This window comes from Buceros rhinoceros, unplaced genomic scaffold (genome assembly GCF_000710305.1).
Source record: "Buceros rhinoceros silvestris isolate BGI_N320 unplaced genomic scaffold, ASM71030v1 scaffold13087, whole genome shotgun sequence".
Lineage (NCBI taxonomy): Eukaryota > Metazoa > Chordata > Aves > Bucerotiformes > Bucerotidae > Buceros > Buceros rhinoceros.
In genome coordinates, this window is record NW_010422847.1 from 19,417 (window position 1) to 43,220 (window position 23,804).

Below are 23,804 nucleotides of genomic sequence, written 5' to 3' on the forward strand. Positions count from 1 at the left end.
AGGACTGGACGCTTCTGTCTGCTGCTTGAACACAGAGTAAGGAGTGCGTGAAATGTTCAGAACTGCTCAGCTGTTCACTGCATCTCTTTAGAACGTCACACCTTTGATACCTGGAAATGCCTTTTTTTGAAATAACTGGTTTCATTGCCATGTTAGACAGAGGGATACGAGAAGTTAAAATAAACAGCTTGTCCTATCTGGCCTTACCTTTCCTTAAATTGGACAAAAAAAATACCACTTTAAAGACGGAACCAGGGCTGATTCACATGTATTCCTAGAAAACCAGCATGGCCTTGCCCACTTTTTTACATGCTGTCACAAGTGTACTCCTGACTGACAGCTATTTCCTTGCGCATGGGTGTGCTGAAGAAGCTCTTACACCTGCCTACTTGTTAGCTGGTAGATGCTCTTTCCCCTCCCTGTTGTTAAATCCCGCCTTTTCCAAAGCACAGTTTTTTTATTTTCATATACCTTTAGATTAATTCCTCTCTCCAAAAGACAGTTCCCTGAGGACAACAGGCTTAAAGCACAACAATTTTATCCATTGGTGGCTGGAGGTTTTACAGGTAGTTGCATGTACGAGTTAGAAGTGTTGTCATCACTCATAGATTTTTGGGTCCAGATCTGAAAATTCATGAGGATTTAAAGTAAGTCGTAGGTTTCCTGCTTAACTTTGGACATCAGGATTCAGATTCTCGCAGGGTTTTTCTCTGCAGATGTGGGAGGCTGGTAATTTTTGAGAGAATCAGGCTACAGCAGGGAAAAGAGAACAGACATTAGACAAAGAGGTATAACATTAGAGAAACTGGTGGTATTGAGGATTGGAAACAATAAATTCTAGTTTCAAGTAGGGCAGTAAGTCAGGGGAAGATGTGTTAACGCTGAGCACTGGCATGACATACTGGTCTGGTTTGAAAATGAGGAGGTGGGTGGAGAAGGATGAGAACGTGTCACAAAAAAAGTTGTTTACTTTGCCAGCAATTTTCTTTGCTTCCCTGCTACTACAGCAAATATTTCTTTACTCCGCTTCCCTTCTTCCTAATCTGGAAGTGACCTTATTTAGTCAATGACAACACTTTATTTCTGAGGAAGTGGTGATGGTTTCTCACATTCCCTATCTGGCACATGGCAACAGATGGGACTGCAAAGCAGAAACAACGAGTGTAATAATCCATGTGCTGGCGAGAGAGCCCTCTTGCAGATGGGAGCTCAGGAGTCTGACAGCAGGATGTGCGCAGTTCGCAGGGAGGAAACTGGTCATGGTTTTTAAACAGGGTTCTCCTGCACTTGGGCTACCAGCCGATGCAAGCCTTGAGTCACAAGTCAGAAGACAGTGGGTGACTTTATTCGGGTTTTTTTTTTAGACTGGGAAGGAATTGGTGCCTCGTGTCCTTTGAGGATCGCTGTGCGAGAACTACCGGTTCTTGTGTTCCAGATACGGCTTTGCTTGTGATGGAGAGAGCCTTGTTTACCTATCCTCCCGGCGAGGGGGGTTCTTGCTTCCCATCAGGACGGGCTTAATGTCTGTATAGCTCTGAGAAGAAACTCAGGGTTCCATCAAAATGTTTGGGGTTTTCCTAACTGGTGATCGGAACTGGAGCTCTTTGGATGCTCTTTGTAGACAGAAGAAAGTTCCTCCCCTTTGTCCTGATTCAATAGTATTATTTCTTAAATTATATCTGCATCGTTAACTTTGATCCCTTTTTGCCAAACAAGAACACGGTGCTATTAACATTGGGTTCATTATAAAAAGAATCAAAATGAAGAACAAATGATGCTAAGAACAGTGAAAATCTGTGTATTAATGCAGTTTGATTTGGGGTTGTTTTAAAGTTGGGTTCTTCTGTTTAGTGCAGCCTTAATGCAGTTGTCACAAACTGCATCTGTTGAAAAATGCCAGAGCAGAGCCAGATGCTGAGACCTGGATTAAGAGATTTGACAGCTGTATGGTTCATGAAAGCATCTGGAGCTGTTCATGGGTCAATGGGAAGAAGCAAGTTGAGAATAAAATTTTGCTGGGGGTTGTAGTTAGTGGAAACTGGGAGAAGTTTAGGGGGTTCCCCAGCCCTGCATCGAGCAGGGTGCCCGGTGCTTCCCTTAAGCGGTTGGTGGTGGTGCTGTCAGGTGTTCCTGCAACAGAGGAATTGTGGCTCTGGTCCACGTATCTGTTACTGTGTATGGCCCAAGTAGAGGAGGAGATGAATAGTCAACTTTGGCATCGTCAGGGTGCTTTGTCATGTTTCGTTTTTCATTTTCTTTTATGCCAGGAAGTCGTAGGCTATAATTATGCAAAACGATGGTTTTGAGTAAAGTAAATTTTATTTTTCAGGTGCACAGAAATGCTAAGCTAAAAAGGTTAACATTTCATTTGCTCTCTGACATATTCTTTTATATCCCTGGGAAAAAAAAAAAAAAGCTGTGGCCTCTCTGCATTACTTCACTGCCTGGAGTGGATGCGTTTCATCAGCGTACGGTGTGGCTGCTATTTTTAACAGTAACTCAGAGGGGTAGCCCTGCTAAAATTACATCATTAATACACAGCGCTGAAAGGAAGTGGCATAGAACACAGCAGTGCCTTGGGAGATTATCGCTGTTGTGTTCTTCACTTCTGGGTGCGATTTATTCCATGGGTATCATTCAAGCAGAGATACAGTCGGACCCACCATGTTTGCAAAGTATCCAGGCTTTGTTGTCAACAGTCCAGTGGAAGAGTGTAATAAGTGAGCTTTGTCTGTGGAAAGAGTAGGTTTGGGAAAAAAAAAAAAAGCTGTGGCCTCTCTGCATTACTTCACTGCCTGGAGTGGATGCGTTTCATCAGCGTACGGTGTGGCTGCTATTTTTAACAGTAACTCAGAGGGGTAGCCCTGCTAAAATTACATCATTAATACACAGCGCTGAAAGGAAGTGGCATAGAACACAGCAGTGCCTTGGGAGATTATCGCTGTTGTGTTCTTCACTTCTGGGGGCGATTTATTCCATGGGTATCATTCAAGCAGAGATACAGTCGGACCCACCATGTTTGCAAAGTATCCAGGCTTTGTTGTCAACAGTCCAGTGGAAGAGTGTAATAAGTGAGCTTTGTCTGTGGAAAGAGTAGGTTTGGGATGGGTATTAGTGGCTCAAAGTTTGTGCTCCTTCCTGTTCCTGTTATTAAATAGTTCAGGCAGTTGATAGATATTGCAAAAGGTGAGGGGAACTAGAGCTTTAAAGTCGAGTTTTGCTAGAAGGGTGTTTTGTTTCATTCTGTGCTGCCTGCTGAAGAACCTTGGGGCAAGCGCTGAAGCTTTGAATTTCCAGAGGTTTTCAGTGGATGGGGTGTTTTTTCTGTTTCTTTTTACTTCAGTCCCTGGGCGTTCTCCCTGCCTTGGCAAATACTAATAAACTTGACCAGAGTCTTCTCTTCTCTCTCATATTTGCTTCATAGATGGGTTACAGAAACAGTTGTCTGATAGTTGTACGGTATCTCAAAATAAGCTTAAGTGCTGAATTAGAACTTTGTTCTGTCTCTTTGAATTCCTGATCAAATCTTGTCTGGGGTCCAGAACGCAGGAACAATGTTTTATACAGAAGTATAAAAGGGAACAAGAATATTAAAGCCTGAGACCAGAGACTTGAAAATGGCCAAGGACATAACTGCCAACAAAAGGAGAACCTCTCAGAAGTGGTTGAGCAGAGGGATATTTGTTTCTCACTGAAGCAAGCACTTGAATGCATTTGTGGCTCTTGGCAAGACTGTATGTACTCAAGGTTTTGCCCTTAGTCCCGCAGTCTGCTGGTTTACATCGTATGCTAACAGAATATTATTGTTAACGAGGTTTTCCTGCTGTAATTATTCAGGAAAAAATAATTTGAAATGGGAATAAAATTCCTTTGTCCTTGCTGCTCATGCTGGCTTGTTGTTGCATCCCTAGTCATGAGTTTCAAGATGCTGATACTGTTCTCAGAAATGCAGAAAACAGCACGTGCTCATTTACGGGAGCATTAAACTGTGCTGGTCAGGAGTAGCTGCCCGGCAGCTAGGGCTAGCTGCGTGCCTTCACGTGCCTTTGAGATCAAAACACGCATTTCTGCTCTATTTTTCTTCCACGTTGGGAACTCTGAACTGCTTTAGGTAGCTGAAGAAATCCTTTGGCCAGGGTTGGAGCCGCCAGCCATCTGATCTCAGCGCTCTGGTGTTTTATCGCCAGATTGCCCTTCAAGCCAGGGCATGCTGGCTGAGCAGCTGCTGCCGTGTCGTCGTCCTGACAGGGTCCGGCTATGCCGATATATGGTTACAGGCTGAAGCCCACAACCTGTATTGGACTGTGCTCTAGGAAAAACAAACCACCCAGCCATGTGTTTATAGAATATACATGTAATGTCCAGGTGCTGACTTGATGACAGGAGATTATAGTTATTTAAGAGGGACCTAGAAGACTTGAACGACTAGAATCTTGTGTGGTGAAGGAAAACTTATGGGTTAACCAACTTAACTCAGTTCCTGTTTTCCTCACCTCTCCAAACAAGGTGGATTGTTAGTTCAAACCACACTCAAAGGTGGCATCTTGTGTTGTTTCACCAGGTGTCTTGGTGTGAGATTTTTAGTTCTGTAGGGGAATATAACATTGAGATTAGAACTTGTCTGCCCTGCCTTGGGTTTGGGGGGTTCAGGGAGTTATGTGCCAGAGAAAATCTTTTCTAGGGAAGCGTAAGACTTCTCTAAGGTGAACTAACCTTCTCTTAAAAAGAAGAAACAAAGCCAATATTTTGTTCAGAAGTGATCTAAGAGCACTGAATAAAATAATCACCTGATAAGATAAAACAAGAGTAAATATACAACTTACCCAGTAAGTAGGAGTATTTATATACAAAGTTGAGCATCTCTCTTGATTGCAGAGATATTTTTACTAGCAGGAGCTGTGTAATTAGATAGGGGTAGCCTGCTTGCTTTAACTGCCTATACAGGAATGTATGTTAGTGGTTACTGGAGCTGCCTTCAAACCCGGCGTTGGGGCTTATGGCCGCTTTCTGCAGGAGCCCTTTTCCAAACGAGCTGCACATTCCTCCCAGAAGCCTGCTCTGGTTAAATGGGAGAAGGAAGATGAGTCACGGGGCTGGATTTTGAAGCAAATGAAGTACACAGCTGCTTTCATAACTACCAGGAGCTTTTCTCACTTGTATGAAAATAGTTAATTAGCTGCAGTTACGTGGAGAATGAGCCAGCTTGGGGAATTAGGCAGTAAATATATTTTACAAATTAAATTCTGAAGTCCTTTAAAAAACAAGCAGTGCCCCAGCCCCCAGGGAACAAAGTCTCAGTAAATGCTTCATCCAGTGTCTGAATTTGTTGTAGCCTTTGGTGTTGCAAGTGTTTACTCAAAATCACTGCCGAAGTGTTTCCATGGCATTAAAAAACATTGTTAAGGATTGCTTTTCGGGTATGTTCTGCCTGATATTATGAAGAGACAGATCTTCACTTGATTAGAGCTACTGGAATTGAGGGGTATGTTCTACCTGTTGCTCCGTTGTCCCTAGGCAATGTCAGGCTCTCACAGCCATTCTCAGCTCGGTATCGAGCGCTCTCTGCCCTGAGCGTTATTCTCTGTATTTCAGCAGCAGATCCTCGGTGAGTCTGTTTGAGGGCACAGCACCTGTTTAGTGACATGTGCTGGTGCTCAGATTTAGTAAGGCAGTGGAGCTGCTACACGGATATGTCCCAATTCGGCAGCACTTTCTGGATAATTTACTCTGTAAAAGCTTTTTCTGGCATTAAGAAAGGAAAAAAAAGGCAACTTAGGCGGCAGTTTCCCTTCTGTGGCAGTGGCAGGCGCTTCAGTAACACAGAAATTAGTACTCCTGGCCTCAAGTATTTGGTAGAAAAAACCCTTCCACTTAGTGTTAGAAGCTGTATCTTCATTTCGAAAGCGTTTTCCTGTCCAGATGGGAGCTTTCTCCAGCCTTTGTTTTGAATCCGGTGAAGTTGCAAAACCATTCTTTAGGTTGCTGGGCTTTTGTGGTTGGCTAAAGTGCTGACTGTCATTCAGTGTGACCCAAAACAATGTGTGAATTCAATTAAAATCTCAAGCTAAGACACAGATGCAGTTTTTAAATATCTTTTCTGGAGAAACCTAAGGTTACTTAGTTGGCAAGTTAAATAAGCCAAACTGAGGAAGTAGCAGGAACAGGAAAGGTCCTGGTTGGATTAGGAGCGAGCGATACAGTCCCAGCATGTTAGTGCTTCCTATAAGCTGCCAAAAGTTAGCTGATGTCCTTGATTTTTAAAAAAAGCTGTAATTATTTCCTGTGGAATATTGCAGTTCGTAGACTTCAAATCGAAGTAGGATTAACTCATCACTGAAATTCATGTTGGATGTGGTGTTTCTGATCTTAAATGTCCTCTGAATTGGAAGAACCCTTTTTTTCGTACCGAGGAAAAACAACAGTTCTAAGAGCGTTTCTTCTGCTAACGATGCTGTGGACAGAAAAGTTCCGTTATGTCCATGAAGCTTTAATTTCCAGTGTCTTCCTGTGTGCATTTTGCAGAGGCGACAGCCAGCCAGAAAACTTTCTTGCTAACTAGTAAAACTGTTCTCCGTGGTCACAAGCTTTTTCCTAACTGTAGCTTCCTTTTGAAGCAGACACTGTGAAAAAGCTGCTGTCTGCTCTTCTACTTTTAGTCTTGAGAGATACCGGCAGAAAACTGGATGGTGGACGCTGTTATGAGGCTGAACTGGCTCCAAGCAAGTCTAACATACCTTAAACTCAAGTTCTGTTTCCTCCCTTGTTCTCCACAAAACCATCTGTCTTATGGAGAGAAGCAGATTAACTTAGCATTGACTCTTAAGAAACCACAAACTGTTTATCTTAAGAGAAATAAAGGCCAAAAAGTGAAATTGCAGAGAGCAGGAAGCGATAGGACGTGCTCAATAACTGCTAGCCAGTACTTCTTGGGTCATGTGCTGTGACAGACCCTGCTTCAGCAGCTTCAGTCGCGGGAATGGCTGAGAAGTAGAGGCCCCTTCTTGTCCTCTGCTCGTTTTTCCCTCCTTTGTTTTTCTAAATGAAAGCTGTGATGGTAATTAGTCCTGTCTCCTGAACTTGTGTTAGCCAAGCAGAATTAGTTCCTGCAGGGTACTCAGTTTGAAGAATTTGCTAAATCAGATGGTGGATATGTGTCGCCTTCTCAAGAGCATTTCAGTGATTTTTGTATTGCCGTGGTGATGGTGACATTTCAAGGATGCTGTGAACACAGTGGTCCTCTCCCTGGAACGCATCCTTTGTCCTGGATGGGTCAGGCTTGTTGGAGTGTTTTGAAGATACCTGATGTGGGAAGAATAAGATCAACCACAATTTTTGTCCCCTTTTGGAAGGGGGCAGTAAAAGCTGTATAACTTATGGTTCAATTTTAAAGTTTCTTAGCAAGCAGCACCTTTATATTTGCAAGAGGTTTGGGGATCACTTAAGTGTCCCCATTATGTTTCCTCACACAATGTTGTCTCAGTCCATAACCACTGTATTCTGTGACAACGGGTTAATATCTTAATAAATCACCCAGCTGCATCTGGGGAGTTCTGAGAAGGTCATTTCTTGTCCCTACTGATATAATAGTGAAAGGTCATTCTTATGTGACGACTCAGTGAAAAGTAGAGAGAATTGCTTCATCCTTTCCTGTATTTGGCTTTTTCTAGAAGTAGTAAAATAAGAATTTTTCATAAAGAACACTTATTTCCTTCCCTGTTTTCCCTCACTTTCAAGGAAATCCTCTGAAGGCGGTTCTTGGCGCGCGCAACATTCCTCCCCCTCTAGTATGGCTGTAGACGAGCTCTTAGCTGAGTGATGTGCACTTGTTGCTTACGTTTACCTCTGATACTTTCAAATTGTTTGATTCACTTACATTTTAAGAATATATTCTATGTCCTGCCTTTTTTTGTTCCTTCCCTCCCCAGAAGCAGTTTCTGTAGGTACGACCATCACGTACCAGAGAGCATCTCCTGTTACTCTGTTACTTGCACTCTGGCCCATCACTATTTTGATGTGCTTTGGGTGTCTCTTAAAAGCGGTAGTTTCTGTGTGAGTTAATGTGTCACCAGCACCCCAAGGTGTGGCTCTTGATGGGTATCGAATAGAGCAGAGTTCAAGTTGAAGGGTTTCAGGGTCATCCTCTCTGTGTTTAATGAATTAAGGTCCAGGTTTGAAAGTTTGAAGTGAGGTTTCGGGATGCTCTGCCAGAGAGATCTTCCTCTGAGGAGTCTCAAGGACAGATCAACCAGCTCTGTCTTGGCTTTCATGACAAAACTATACAAGCTGATATTGCAGTGCTCGCATTTGTTGAAAGTAAATGAACATGTGGCTGAGTGGATTTGAGGTGCTGGGACGTACTGTGAACACCAAATTCTCAGCAACCTGAAAGATGCTGATTGATGCCCAAGTTTAGATCTCAATTCTCAGTGACAGACTCTGGCCAGCAATTTCTGTATGTGCTTTGAAAAGCTCATATTTGGTTCTGCAGGTTTTCTTCAGGCCTCCCGTTTTCCAGTTAATAATGTAAGTTTTGAGAAGTAGGAGGCTAGAGAAATAGAAGAAATTCAATGTTGTAAATTTGTGGCAGAAGAGGACCAAGGGCAAGAAGAGTGTATCTTAGATTTTTCTTTGTCCGTCATAGCTTAGATAAAGCTTTAAAAAGCTTTCTGAAAAACAGGCAAAAAACCCCTCTTGAGCTGATACCTGTAAGCAGTTTCTCAGCTGCAATTCGATTGATTAGTTGACCTTTTTGTTTAAACAAAAAGAAAAATAAATAACCCCAAACTTTGTCATTTCAGGTGCTTTGTTGCCATAAAAATGCTTTGAAACAAGCAAATAAACTTTCTGCTCTCTTCCCTCTCTTTTGCCTGTGTGTGGCAGTATAAATACTGGTGGGTTTGAGGGTTGGTTGGGTTTGGTTCCAGTGTTTGGGCAGTCACTTGGTATCCACCCACTGTCTGATGGACAACAGTAATTGAATAAATTCAGAAAAACAAGAGAAGGTGACATGAGAAAGTCTTGGTGCTGCATTTTCAGTTATCACTTTTGTGTAAACAAGGCTGTGAGAACTATTCTACGAGTTCCCTTTTGGTAGGTAGACCAAAAATTGTGCAATTGCTGTAGCTCTGTTGGAACGCCTGTCTCCATGAAAGCTCAACTTCATGAATGAAAATTAATAAACCTTTCAATCCAGAAGCATTGATTTTGATGATGGACTTGGCCTCCTAACACAAACTAAAGGATTTTACTTACTTTTTTTCCTGCTTGAAAATAAATTGTAGCATTTCTGCTGTTTTTGGTCAACTATCATGTCGAAAGTGCTGCCCAGGTTCACCCCAGTCTCACAACGCTGAGATTTCACCGCTGAATGCTGGAGAACAGTATTTCCATGCTACATCTCCCACAAACTGAGCCAGTACACAGTGATTTAATAAAAAGGAAGGTGACCAGCTGGGTCTGGAGCATGAATTACTCTCTCAGTCCATCTGGTAAATTCTTCCTGGTTCTTTAAATGTCATTTGCTTTAACCTAGTTGCTCAACTCTGATGTGCTTCTGGCTTGCTGTAGTTCGCATCTAGTGTTGTACCAAAAAAAAGCTCTAGACTCTTTGTTTTGGTGAATAAAACCTCTAAAAAAAAAAAAAAAGTGCTGTGTAGAGTAAAACATACTGGTAGAAATGATACTGATAAAAAAGTCTTGGTGAGGATTGAGACATTGATCTGTCCAGTCCTCTTACTGGTTAAGAGTGGCTTGATCCAGAAGATGAAGAAAAGGTGTTATAAAAATCACAGCCTACACTGAGATATTCAGGTGGCTTCCAAAAATGATGTTTTTACTGCCCTTGCCCACATCAATTCCATGTTTTACCCGAACCTTGACCTGCCAGCAGTGGCTAACCCAGCAGCATCTGAATTGCTCTTTAGGTAGCTGTGGACATTTGGGAGGAGGAGGAGGTCCAAGATGCTGCTCTTTGAGAGGGAGAGGCTGGTCCGTGGCTGGGGAGGGGGAAGTTTGGGTACAGAAAGTCTGTGTGAGTCAAGGAAGGTGTTTTGTACTGTCTGCTGCCCTTTCAAAGCAGAGTTCAGCAAAGGCCCAAAGGTTCAGCTGTTGAAAAGCCTGATTTGTGGTAACTACGTGTGCATGCTTAGCATTGTCAGGATATGTCCCCGTGCTCTGCCCTTCTCCGCATGGAACACAGAGGGTGTCACAGCCTCGATGGGAACCTCTCCTGTGGCACTGAAGGTCCACAGCCCTCCTTTGTGTTTCTCTACCTCTTTCATATGTCATTTGTCATCTGGTCCTAGTGTTTTCACTTACCTGTTTTCACTTACTTAATTGCCCAGATAATTATGATAAATCTCCATGACAAAGTCTTCTGTGTCCCTCTGCCAGTGCAGTTTGGAAAGCCTGGCAGTGAGGGAGGCCTGCACACACAGCACTTTCCATGGCTTATTTTACAGAGGAGCAGACCAGAAGGTATGTCCACAGGATCTTGTACCATGAGTGAGACCCTGCCAAGCTGCTCTGGTCAGTTCCTGTCCCGTGCACGACAACGCCTGACTTGGAGAGTGTAGCTGGGCTCCTTGGGGATGACTTCCCATCGATTAGTTCCCCGTTTAGAGCAGTGCAGATACACTTGTTCTCACTGTCTCCTGAATTAGAAACATACACTTTATTTTTTTAATCCCCTGGGTTGGGAAGCTTGAGTTTTGCTGAATTCAGCATCCTGAAACAACAGTATCATGTGTCCTTAATTCTGTACAAAGGTTTTTCTGGCCAGGGAATCATTTATAGGGATATTGCGTAGAGTCAGCTCAGTGAGCAATTCCCCATGCTTTTCAGCATAAATGTAGTAAAAAAAAAAATTACTTTATAATTTGCTGGACAGTGAATTTAATAGCCACTTGCTCCTGCTTGGTAGGTGGCACCTTTTTTCGCCTGAGTTTTGTATGACTGGCTGCTCTGAATAAAGTTAAGCTTCACAGTAGGTCTAGGAAGGCTATTTTAATAAGTCAAAGCACAAGAGAAGTAATACCAAGTATCTGTGAGAGGCCACCTTGACAGATGAAACAAGAACTCCAGAATGCCACCATTTTCCAGAGGATAAATTCACTGTAGCAGATATATTAACTGGGCAAGTTGGGATCAGAACTTTGGCCCAAAAAAGGTCATATAACCGTCAGCACAACAAAATGCACGAGGTGGTTTGAACCTTGTTATTAATGCACGTGGTGAAGCCGAAACAGCTGATGTTGATAGGAAATCCTGTTTTGCTGTAATTGCTCTAATAATGAACGGGCAGAAGAGGTGGTGTCTGAGGACCATGGAAATGCCAGCGATAAGGTCGGTGTAGTAAAGCGATGCAGGATTTGTGATAAGCGACAAGTGTTAAGGAACACTTGCTCTGTCTTTCTGGCTTTCTTTGTCCTGCTCTAAAACCAGATGTTGCAGCTGTTGGCACTTGGCTTTCTCCAAGTTAATTTGCTCATCCTTCAGCTATTTTCCCACCAGTCTGGGGATACCCCCTATCAATACCCGCTTGAAAGTTCTTGCTAAAGATAATTCTGAAGAACGTATCATTCCAGTCAATATTCAGTACATTTTAACCGTCATCACAATTAAAGGTGCCCTAAGTTATCTTAAAATAAATGCACCATGGTAGATTTTTCTTCAAATGGCAAGAAACCCTCTGAACCTTCTTGCCACTAGATACTATCTAGATAGCTCATCAATATCTGGCACGCGGGAGGTTTATTCCTGTGCTGCTCAGCGTGCGGAGTAACAGTGTGGTAGTGCTGTAAAATCATTTCAGAAGCGTGAGAGGAATCCACTGAAAACTTGAAGAGGAGCAAGTCTATAAAAAGCACAATATGCAGGAGAAAGCAGTAAGTAATGAATTGACATTATTCATAAGCTCAGGGATTTGTGTTATTGTAATTGGGAATTACATGGAGACGGAACAGTTGAGAGGATCATAAAGGGAATGTTAATTTTATATTTTAAAGACAGGCATGAACATCTGTAGATCTATTTAAAACTTGCCAGTTCTAAAAATTTCGACTGCAAATAAGTGAGACTCAATGAGGAGGTCTCTGGAACAGCCAGGCTGTAACATATTTAAACGAACAGGATGCGGCAAAAAATCTGTAACTGGCCACAATAAAGACATCAGGACAGGATTTTTTTAAGGTGGAGAAGAATCAAGCTCCAGCCAGGCAGAAATTTGCTTTGGCCAAGTCTCACCGTGGGGAATAGGAGTTGAGGCTGAAGGACCAGGCTGCCTGTTGTAACATCGTCACTGTGGCTTTTGCACTGCAGCTCTTTTGTCATGCAGCCGTTATGAGGAAGTTACACCTGATAAATAAAAGTCTGAGTCTTACAGTAGGTATAACAGTGTAAAACAGTCTAGAAAACATCCTGTAAATGGTGATTCCCCAAAAGTGAAATGGTGGAGCGCTGGGTGCAAACACAATATACATGGCGCGGGTCTCTTCGAGCACCTGTCACTTGGAGGTAAAAGTCTAGGGACTTTGGTTTAGTATAATTGCTGTTGAGTTTTTAAGCCAGTGTAAATCAGTGTATCCCCGTGCGTGCAGTCAAAAGGCAGGAGAGATTTGGGAGAGATAGAAAGTAAAATAATCTTTATAAAGTTTGAAACAGTGGAATTTCTAATCTGTGTGTATCGGGAAACGAGAGTCTCCAGCAGTTTAGCGTATCACATCTCTGATGGTAGGATCGTATCTTTAAAGGCTGTGTGGTGTATGTAGAGGTGGAAGTAGTGACCTGTCCTGTTACTCAACCCTTTCCACAGTGAGATCCTGGTTTTTTACTTACAGCTTACTCAAAATTGCGGTAACTGAGGTTGAAGTTTTCCGTGAAACTGCAGTCAGGGAGGTGTCGTGATACCAACCCAGCAACAAAACCACATGCAAATCCTTGCACAATCAGCCCCTGAAATCACGGAGACTTCTGCCCGTCTGCGTTTCTCTGAGCGCCAGTTTTCCTTCACAGGGGTGGTATTTACTGCTCGATGTTATTAAGATAAACCCAAGCATGTTCAAGTAGCGTCCTGGGGTTACGCCAATGAGTGGCACGATAGGGCCATGAGGAAATCCAGAACTTTGCATTTAGGTTCTTGTTGGAGTGCTGGTTTAAAGGAAGCTTTGCTAAGGCTAGAAAGCGTGACAGACCAGTGGTCCCAACCTTCTATCTGCTGAGTGAGGTGAGCTCAAGCTGTGCACCTCAAGCACCACCGCGAGTCATCAGATGCTCTCAGAGCAAATCCTGGCCCCTCGAGAGTCAGCTCTTCCACGTGCATTTCAGAATAACCTTTCCATTCCTCTTATCTCTTTGCCTTTTCATAGTGAGTGTTGAAAAAGTGGAATTAAAGGGACTGGCACACAAGAAGAATGAAAGAAATGTGGAATATTCCTTTGAGGTAAGTTTTGGTGATTTTAATAGGACATAAGGGAGGATGATGCTTAAGGAAGAGTTAAATAAATTCTTTACGGTTAGATCCCGGAAACTGGTCTAGTGGAGCTTTGGGAAGATGGTAGCCAGATTTTTTTTCAAGGTTTTGGATATAGTCATAAAGGGCTGTTGATGAGCATTTGTGGATGATGCAGAGATTGGTAAGTGGGACAGAGGCCCAAAAATACTCACCTTAATGCAGCAAATTGTGGAAAAATATGTATTTAGGGGGAAAATACCGTGTCAGACTTAGAGAACGGTTATCTGTGGGCTGGAATGCAGAGGCTAGGAAGAATTTTAAGTCTTAATCTGGGCAAATGAGAATTTAGACGTGTAGGGCACTGCTGAATGTGCGGGAAAAGAGGTAGGACGGTCATTTATCTTTGTGATCAGCATTGAGGGGAGCATGAGCCTGTGGCAGATGGTTCAGGCATTGCTGGCTTTAAAAGGGGTGTTGAAGAGTGCAGAAAATAGCTATGGAGATTATTCAGGGCTTGAGGAAAAGGCCACGTAGTGAGAGACTTAAAGAGCTTGACTGAAAGATGACTTTCAGCATCCTACAGAAGCATTTGCAAAGGGAAGAAAAATATTTGACAGTAAAGGGGGTGTTACTTTAGCAGAAAAAGGCATAACAGGAACTGTTGTCTGAAAATTGAAGCCAGCGTAATTCAAACTGGAAGTGAGAATAGTTTCTTTGGAATGAGAGTGGTTAGCCGCAAGCTGCCAGGAGAAGTGGCTTCCACCCGTCTTTACGCAGCGTTCGGAGATTCAGGCATTGCTCACAGCTCCTGTGGAGGGATGAGTTCATTCTGTGAAGCCTTGTGTTTTTAGCAGAGACGGGATTCAGGGCGCTGGCGAGGAAGAAGGACAAACTGCTTTTCTCCCACCTAGCTGGATTCCAAAACGCAGAATGCAAAGCCCAGAAAACGCCTGGGTTTGCTTAATGAGGCAGCGGAGCCAAATGGTGGAAGAGAAAAGGAGAAGCCAAACGAAAATGGACAGTAGAATTTCAATTATCTACAACTTTCACCCAAAAGAAAAAGTTCTTCTTTCAAACTACCACCCAAGACAGGGCATCGGTTCAGCTTCTTCTCGTGATGTTGACAGTGTTAACCTCCGCATGACTCGATTCACGGATGATGTTCTGTATTTTCCAAGTCCCATGATTGTTCCAAGGGCCACTAGTATTAGAAAGGATTTTTTTCAAGGGGTCGTAAAGCTCTTTTATGAAGGATGCAGTTGTCCCTCCAGTTACATATTAATATCTTGTGAAACAGCTTCTTGCAAATTTTCCTATAAATACCAGAAATTACTTGTAATGAAGATGAACAGTGTTCAGCTGAGCTAAATAAACTGCTGTTTGCGGGGTTAGAAACCCAACGGTTGAATGTTTTGTTTAGTAGCTTTTTTGTTTAGGGAATAGGAGGTCAATAGATAGAGCCATTTGGTGTTTTCGGCATCACTTCGCAGAGAACAATAGTTCCCTGCATTTACAGTTCCCATTATTGTTTTGTAAAGATTGAAGATTATACCCGGTTAGCAACACGTACATTGTAGCAAACGTTGGGTTATTACAAAACTAGAAATAATGAGAAATTTCTCCTATATTTTCTGAAATTTCTGATTAATCTAAAAAAAAAAAGTATTAATTTATCACAAACCTTAAAAAAACAAACAAAAAGCCCCACAGGCCTTGTAAAACCAGAAACTGCTCAAGTTTTCTTTCTTTTCTTTTTTTTTCCCTCTTATTTTTTTGTATAACTGCTCTGCAGAGAGGAAATTCCTCCATTACGTAATGTATTGTGAAACACTCTCCTCTCACCACTCTTTTTGGCAGCATTTTTGATGGCTGGAAAAACTGTGTGTATGTTTTCAGTTGTCATTGAGACTAGTGTCATGTGAGACGATGGTCTCCTGCTTCTTCAACGCACGAACCCAGCTCCTGCCCCCAGAGAACTGCTGGAGACTCAACTGCCTTGAGATCCTTCAGCCTGAAGGGACTCGTCACCGAGAAACCTTGACTTCTGGCGGAGTTAAACTCATCATCTACCAAACAAATGATTAAGAATGTGGTGACTTAACGCAGAAAGCGTATGAGAAGAGAGGCTGCGCTCTCCTTTTCCTGGGGCACATCCAGGATGGTGTCTGAAGAGCGTAGCTAGAGCAGGAGCTGCAGGTTTCACTCTAAGGTTCAGCCTTTTCTTGCATCATGACTTGCTGCCATCTTCGACTTTACGTGGCAGACGGAGTTGATTAATTATAAATAGGCGCTGTGGTGCTGCCGGGAGTTTGCCTTGTGCATCAGATTCTACAAACCAGCTGTTTTCTTCAGCAATAATAAGAAAAATTTCCATTACTTAGTAGTCTGGTCCTTAATACTGGCTGTATGCAAGGGCTCTGTAAGCTGGGAGGTGCTTTTTTAAACATTCAGAGTAGTCGTTAAGTAAGATAGCAGCCAGAATCAGCGAGGGATGACTGAGTAAGAGTTACTTGTGCACAAAAAAAAGTTTTTCCATGTTGATGTCACACATTACAAACTTTCTTGCAGTCTGGGGGGGACATTTGATACCTATTATTGATCTTTTGGACCCACCCCAAAACCCCTGACTATCAGTTAACTAAACTGTGTGGTTTTTACTTCCCAAGGTCCTGTGGTCTGACTCGTCGGTGACGTTGGTAACCAAATCATCTGCTGAAGTGACTGAATTTATTTCAAAGGTAAAGGCGGTATGAAAAATACTGTGAAAACAGACTTTTGTCGCTGTACGTAATTTTGTTCGATGCGGTTTCTCAAAATGTATTAATACAAACAGGGAAACACGAACTCACTGCTGTGCCTCAGAGTCACAACGCTCTGAAGCTCGTGCGAGGAACAGGTTGCCTCCTCATGTATTGTTTGTGCTCTCCTCCCCCTTTAGCTCTCTCAGCTGTATCCAGAAGAAAACTTGGAGAAGTTCATTCCTTGCCTAACTGGTCCAGACTCATTCTACCTAGAACGGAACCACCTGGACCTGGAATCAGACCTTCGGTATGCCGGGATTTTTGTTGTGGAGGGGTTTTTATCTTGACGCTTGGCTTTTTTCACCAAGTGGAAGAAAGAAGCAGGATAGAGAAATACTATGGTCATATTCTAAATTCCTGTCAAGAAATTAGAGCCTGATCCTAAGCATTATTTCATAATTCCAGTGCATAAGAATTTTTCAGGAATTCTTTCTTGAGAAATACAGATGGTAATAATATTCTGTGTTAAGCTTCCTGGAGAACTGACATTTCCTCATTCCTTGGTAAGAACAAATAGAGGTTCATTGGCTTTGAAGAAGCTTGGTTTGGGCTCAGAAAATAGCCCAAACTGCTTTAAAAAAACCCAAAAACTCCAGAAAAAAATAGTTGCCTGAATAGTCATCCTTCTGTATTGAGGGGTTGGTTGTGAGGACTTGTTTTTCCCTCTCACAGAGCTGTCGTGGTGTTTATTTTATTATTTTACTTTCATTTAAGAAAGGCAGGTGCATTTGTAAATATTACACCCATGAAATTTTTGGAAGCCATTAACACTTAAGAAATTTCTGAAGCGATTTATAGTCCATTATCACAAATCCCCTGGCCGTTATCTATTCCAAACCTCCATTTAAAAACCATCATCTGCGGCAGGTCACATCGGTTCTCTCTCTAAACACTGAAACAGTTTTGCTAGAAAATTTGAAGGACTTAAATTCTTTTCAGCTCCTGCTGTCTGTATCTCTGCAAAGTACGAAATGTCATTTAAAAATCCTAATTATTGTGTGTTAGAGGGTCTGCTAACCGCTGAGGTTGGTTTTCCCCAGCCAGCAGGTAGACACCTGGTTTATTCTTCATAGCAAATGGCATGAACATTTCAAAGGGTCCCTTCCGTGCTTTGAGGTTCCCAGTTTATTGACGAGAATTAGGGAGGGTGAGGGAGAACGCTGCTGTTCAGCAGCAGCCTCGACAAATCTAGGTTAATAGAGCAGCATCCTGCGTTTACACAGCAACGGTCATGTCTCTGGAGCAGAAAAAAAGCTGTTCCGTTAAGGGCCGCCTATTTGAAAAATTCAAATTCTAGTTGAATTCAGATTTGGACTGTGATTTTTCCTGGTGGAAAGCATGTTTGTGTGTAGCGTTGAATTATTTTTTACTCAAAGACTTGATAAAACGACAGAGATGTGATTAAAATGCTTTTTTAAACAATTCTCTATACGTTTTCAAATCCATAGAAGACTGGGCAAAAGGCAGTGGAGTTTACATGACAACGAGATATTTAATCATGTTGACAAAACACCCTTCAGACATTGCAAAGGTTTAAGAAATTGCCATTTTTTCCCCCAAAAGAGGCACAGCAATCCCAGGGAAAACGAGACCTGAGTTTTACAGCCTTTTTCCCTGCACTGCCAGACTGCATCTTTTATCTGGAAGAGGAGAAAATGAAAGAACAGACACATATGTATTTTATGGTCTTCAGGTTGGTGAAGTTGAAAGGAAATTTTCAGGTTTATATCTGCACATTTTCTGCCTTTCAAGAGTTCAGTGTTCCAAAACTAAAGCATCTCTACTGAAACACTAAAGAGAGTGAAAGCAACACGACGGCACGGTGTTTAAGTAGTGTTAAGGATAAGAATATCCGTAAGTCTACTTTGATTCAGTGTTACTAATTCCAAAGGTTTTTTAGGTTTTAGTTTCAAACTTTCCAATTGCATTTCCAAATTTCCTGCAGCGATGATTGCACCGGCAGCCGTCAATCCACCGTTTGTCTTTGTCCATGCAGGTATTTGGCGCCATTACCCTCCCACGTGGTGAAAAATGACCACGTTAGGAAGTTCTTCAGCACTTCATCTCCTTCACAGCAACTTCAGAGCTCAAGTAGGTTGAAATAAAGTTTAGAAATGTATTTTTTGTACTGATGCATGTTTTGTAAATGCCATTTGTAATGTCTGTTCCCTCTTTTTAGATCCTGGCAATCCCTCCCTCTATAAAGTAGGAACTACGCTGGGAACATCTGGAAGGTGAACTATCTGTTTACAGTTGTTCTGCTTAGCTGTAAAACCCCCTTACAGAGATCATTATCTGTCTCCCCTGGGGGATTTACTTGCCTCTACACTTTCATATTCATCTAGAATTAAGCTTAAAAAATAAAGGAGATAAAATGTGATTACCATCAGACCAAACTTCGTGACAGACTCTCCCTCTGTCAGCGGTTATGAAGTCAGCACTGGCTTCTCTGATCCGAAGAAATGTGTTCAGGGAAGAGTTTAGGGCACCGTTTTGATCAGCATCATATGGGAGGTGAGATCAGACAGTTGTAAATTGAAATGGTCTCAGTCACATACTTAAAGGGAATAGTGATCAGTGGAATTGTAGGCACAGATCCGGTCATCCGTAGTCTAAGCTTTCATGGGCAAAGGGAGACTAGAGCATCTCTGAAACGGTTTTTTCTCTCTGCAGCATACTTGAATGTTTCCTTGTACAGCAGGGGTTTTCCTTCCAGAGGGAGGAAGGAAACCTCTTCCAAGGCAGGTAGCAGTCAGCCTTGGGGTAAAAAAGGACAGAAACTCTCTTGCTTTTTGTTGGCATTTAACAAACTCAGAACTCCTTCTCTTAAAAGGCAGTTAGGCCTCCAGCTGTTGCAGGGGAGGTTGAGGTTGTCCCTGAGGAAGAATTTATGTCCCGTTGGGGTTGTGCAGGCGTGTCACAGGCTGCCCAGGGCAGTGGTGGAGTCCCCATCCCTGGAGGGGTTTGCCAGCCGTGTGGAGGTGCTGCTGAGGGACAGGGGTCAGTGGGGACCTGGCAGTGCTGGGGAACGGGGGGACTCGAGGAGCTTAAAGGTCTCTTCCAACCAAAATGATGCTGTGATTCTGCAATCTTCAACAATACCCCAGAGCCCTCCAAGGAGCCAGCAGTGTGGGTTATTTTTCCACTTCCACATGCAAAAAAAAATTCACAGAATTATATTTGGGCTTCTTTTCTCCTTTGGCCACTTGTATTCTTCGTTGACAGCTCTCTCTAAACCTCTTTTAAATCACTGAGAGGTAGTAGAACAGCTATTATCTGTGATGGTAGAAGGAAAGCTCTGATTCAGCTGAAGCTAAGGTTTATTATTTGCCATGAGCTGCGCTGGTTTTATTGTGCTGTTGAACAGCATTGGGACAAATCTGTAACTTTTTAGTAAGAATCTCCGAATCGTTTTGGTTGGAAGAGACCTTTAAGATCCTCAAGTCCACTTGCACCAAACAGCACAGGTTTTACCAGGAATCCTGGAAGCGGGAGATGTGTATGGCATTGGGTGACACCGATGCAACGTACTACATCAAATCCTGTTACTCTTTTGCAGACCTATATGTGGAGTGGCCGGCATTCAGTCTTCTCAGAACCACGTCCAGCACTCGGCTGCTGCTCCCGTTGCACTACCCCATTGTTCCCACGCGGGAGGAACCGGCTCTTCGCTGGCCTATCGCACCCAGATGGACGCCTCTTCCTCACCCATGTTAATGTCTTCCAGTCCGCAGACCCCCCAGACGCAGGAGCAGAACGGGATCTTAGACTGGCTCAGGAAACTGCGCTTGCACAAATACTACCCCGTCTTCAAACAGCTCACGATGGAGAAGGTAGGGCAGTGGATAAAGAAACGGGAGCCAGCTTCTAAATTACCGCTGTGTTCTCTAGTGCGGCGAGAGAGGCTGCAGACATCTGCACTGAGAGGCGCAGGAGTTACCGGCCAATGCTGCGGAGCTTTGCGCTCTCCTGAGGCGATATTTGGATGAAAACCTTCTGTCTGTTTTCGCTGTGCTGTGTGCGAGGCCAGGGCTGTTCGACAGCTGCCGCCTGTTCCAGGAGTCTTCACCGAATGCTTGAAGATCCGACTTGCCAGCTTAGGAGCAACCTTCTCAGCCCTTTCACGTGTAGTAGATAACACAGATTTGTTGATTTTTAAAATTTCGGTTGATAGATTGATTTTTCTCCAAAAATACTTAGTTACCCTGATTTTAAGAACGTATTTGGAGAGGTCAGACCTGAGCATTAGCCTGTGCGTGTACCTGCAAGTGACCGCCAGGGGTTTGTTTTCTGCAGAAATTCTTGTGGAAAAATAATCACTTAGGTATTTTCATAGTAAGAGTCACAAATGACACCTATGCGTGCTGGGTTTTACCGAAATAGGATACTTTTACAGCATTTACCCAGCTCCATCTGGCAAAATTCATGTCCTCTGACTGTCGCTTAGCCTTGAACGCCCTCCAGTGGAGTCAGAGCTTCGGCCGAGCCAGCTCTGAGCTGGGGTGGCTTTGTGCTGGTGGTAGCGTGTATTTAATTACAATCTGTTACCAGAGTCTTCTGATTTGATTTTCTTTGTTACGTGAGGGGAAATACAGAGTGGTTTTTTCTTTAATCAAGCAGCAAAACTGCTCTGTTCTAGTGCCTTTTGGAAAAGCGTGTGTTATTAAGCGTGCTTTGCTGCCTTTCGTTTTCATTATATTATGGATTATATTTTATTTTCATATTCTGTGTCTATATTTTATTACAAAATTTAATTTTTGGATTCTATTTTCCAGTTAAACATTGATTTCTGTGTTACATGACACAACTGGGAAAACCGGAGTGATTTTTCTGAAAGAAACAGATCCTTAAACTCATTTATAGCACTAAGTTCTATTTTAGTATGTACACGAATGACTTTGTCTGTATTGTGAGTAGTTAATATCGGCACAGACTTAATTAAATTTAATCTACAGATGTTCTTGCTTTCATGCCAGTCCCCCACACTTTTATTCTACTCTGATTCTATAATTTACAACTGGAGTAGAGAGTTTCTTTGAATGAACACGCTAAAAAATTTGCTTTAAAGTTGCCTTCCAGATCTTGACTGAACATGTAAATAATATTTCAGGCTATAAACCTAAGCAACGCTTTTTTTTCTTTACAAGTTTCTGAGTCTTACTGAGGAAGATCTGAATAAGTTTGAGTCCCTCACGATGGGAGCAAAGAAGAAGCTCAAGACCCAGCTAGAGCTGGAGAAGTGAGTGTTGGGGAAACAGGATCTGGGCTTCTGGCTTTGCGTGGGACAAAGCGCTGGAATTCGGGGCTGTTGCTGGTAGCTCTGGTCTCAGGAAGATCACAGCTGTATGGGGTGAAAGTGGTGTAAAGAGCCAGTGCTCTCTGCAGCATTAACAGCCCTTTGGGGAAACTGAGGCAACAGGTTGTCCTATTTTTAATATCTCCACTTTGAGGGAAATGTTTATTGTGAAGCTACTGCAGTGTGTTAAAAAAGCAATTAAAAAATCCATATCCGTGCCCCTTTATCAAAGCTCCTCAGCAGCACTTTTCATCCATTTGCGTTTTTTCCCAGAGTGTGTTTGCAGAACGAAAACTTGGGGCTGCATTTGGCTTCGCTGTGGTCGGGGTGTGGGACGCGCTTATGCAACGGGCGGTAGAATCCAGTCGCCACTGGGTGATGATTGACCTCATACCAGTAAGAGCAGTAGTTTTGGGATCAGATGGAGGTAGTCCAAATGTATCTGCTGGCAATTGTGGTCAGGAAGGGTGCGATTCCCAAACGTTTCCGTTCGAACCACGCGGAACACTTGGTGGGTGATTCAGTGGGCTTTGCCGGCTGCAGATTCGTTCAGATTCGTTATCTGTTGTGGTGCTTCAGCCAGTTTCTGTTTCTTCATACCATCTTCTTCTTTGCAGAGAAAAATCGGAGAAACGGTGCCTAAACCCCGCGACACCCTCCTCAGTTACCAGCAGCGGTGTGGCGAGGGTCCCACCCACCACGCACGTAGGGCCTATCCAGAGCATCCGCGGCAACCACGCTGCAGGTAGGGAGGAGGAGCAGAGGACACTGCTGCGCTCTCAGGGCGGAGCAGGTCCTTGCTCATTCTTACACTGCTTTTTCAGCGACCCCTTGTAAGCTCTATCTTCCTAAGTCTCACCGGGAGCGATCAAAAAGTCCGATTCCTGGGTGTATGGAGCACAGTTAAAAGTAGTTTCCTCTTCATGGGGGAGCTGCCCTCGGCGGTGGCTGCTATGCCTCCAGACTCCTGCTATTTAGTTGAGGCGTATCTCTAGATCTTGAGCATCGCTGCATGTTAGAAGGTGTCGTGAAATCCTTGTCATCAGGCCCTGTCAAGGAGGTGTTACCACTCACTTGCATTCCCTGTGTCTGCAGAGCTGCGAGTGGACGTGGATCAGCCAGCCCACCCCCTGCCCCGCGAGGGCAGCTCCTCCGAGTACTCCAGCTCTTCGTCCAGCCCCATGGGGATCCAGACGAGGGAGGAGAGCTCAGACAGCGCTGAGGAGAATGAGAGACGTAAGCAGGCACAGCCCAGGAGGTGCTGGTGTTGCCCAGCTCTGTCTCACGAGGCAGTTTGTGCTCATGGATGTTTCTTTCCCCAGGTTTAGAGATCCACCTAGATGGCTCCGAAAAGGAGAAGCCGGTGATGTTACTGAATCATTTCACGTCGAGCTCTGCCAGACCCACGGCTCAGGTCTTACCAGTGCAGAATGACGCAGGCTCCAATCCGTCCAGCCACCATGCTCTGCCAATGCAAATGATGTCAGCGGCCTCCACTCACATCACCCCCATTCGGATGCTAAATTCGGTGCATAAATCAGACCGCGGCAATGCAGACATGAAGCTGCTTTCATCGTCTATGCATTCTCTTTTATCTTTAGAGGAAAGAAATAAAGTCTCTCCTGGACCTAGGGGCAGCATAAAAATGGAGAAGAGCTTTGGAAATGCGGTGGTGGACGTAATGTCTGCGTCTTCTCCCCACCAGCCCTTGCAAGTGCTGTCAGGGGCTGCCGAGAACAGCTCGCCCACCTCTACCATTAACTTTGGCCCTCGAACCAAAGTTGTACACGCCTCGACTCTGGACAGAGTGATTAAAACAGCTCAGCAGCCGGGACTGATAGTAGAAACGAGCACTGCTGCCACTGTCACATCCAGCACGGTCTTCCACGTGGCTCGTCCACCCATCAAACTCCTGGTGTCTTCGTCTCTTCCTACTGATTCCGCCATTGCCGGGCAGACTTCCTGCTCCAGCAATATGCAAATAACGGTGTCCCCTGCAATAATAAACCCCCGGACTGCTCTGTACACAGCCAACACCAAAGTTGCCTTTTCTGCCATGAGCAGCGTGCCAGTGGCGCCCATGCAAGGCAGCTTCTGCGCAAACTGTAACGCGGCCTCCTCCAGCAGCCACCCCTCCACCTCCTTCGCAACCATGGCGAACCTGCCCAGCTGCCCCGCACCCAGCTCCAGCCCCACGCTCTCCTCCGTCGCCGAGAACAACTTCTACAGCAGCAGCAGCAGCAGCAGTAGCAGCAGC

General features: G+C 43.8%; 1 protein-coding gene across 1 annotated transcript in view; it reads left to right on the forward strand.

The window, feature by feature from the left end:
• ZCCHC14 (zinc finger, CCHC domain containing 14) overlaps positions 1–23,804 on the forward strand; it is a 45,560-nt gene that overhangs the window by 19,410 nt on the left and 2,346 nt on the right. The window contains exons 4-13 of the mRNA XM_010140203.1: positions 13,365–13,438; positions 16,117–16,188; positions 16,389–16,498; positions 18,248–18,342; positions 18,431–18,485; positions 19,811–20,084; positions 21,399–21,490; positions 22,165–22,292; positions 22,643–22,783; positions 22,870–23,804. The exon at positions 22,870–23,804 is cut by the window's right edge and continues 31 nt beyond it. Of these exons, the coding sequence (XP_010138505.1) occupies positions 13,365–13,438; positions 16,117–16,188; positions 16,389–16,498; positions 18,248–18,342; positions 18,431–18,485; positions 19,811–20,084; positions 21,399–21,490; positions 22,165–22,292; positions 22,643–22,783; positions 22,870–23,804 (1,976 nt within the window). The remainder of the gene's footprint in view (positions 1–13,364; positions 13,439–16,116; positions 16,189–16,388; positions 16,499–18,247; positions 18,343–18,430; positions 18,486–19,810; positions 20,085–21,398; positions 21,491–22,164; positions 22,293–22,642; positions 22,784–22,869) is intronic.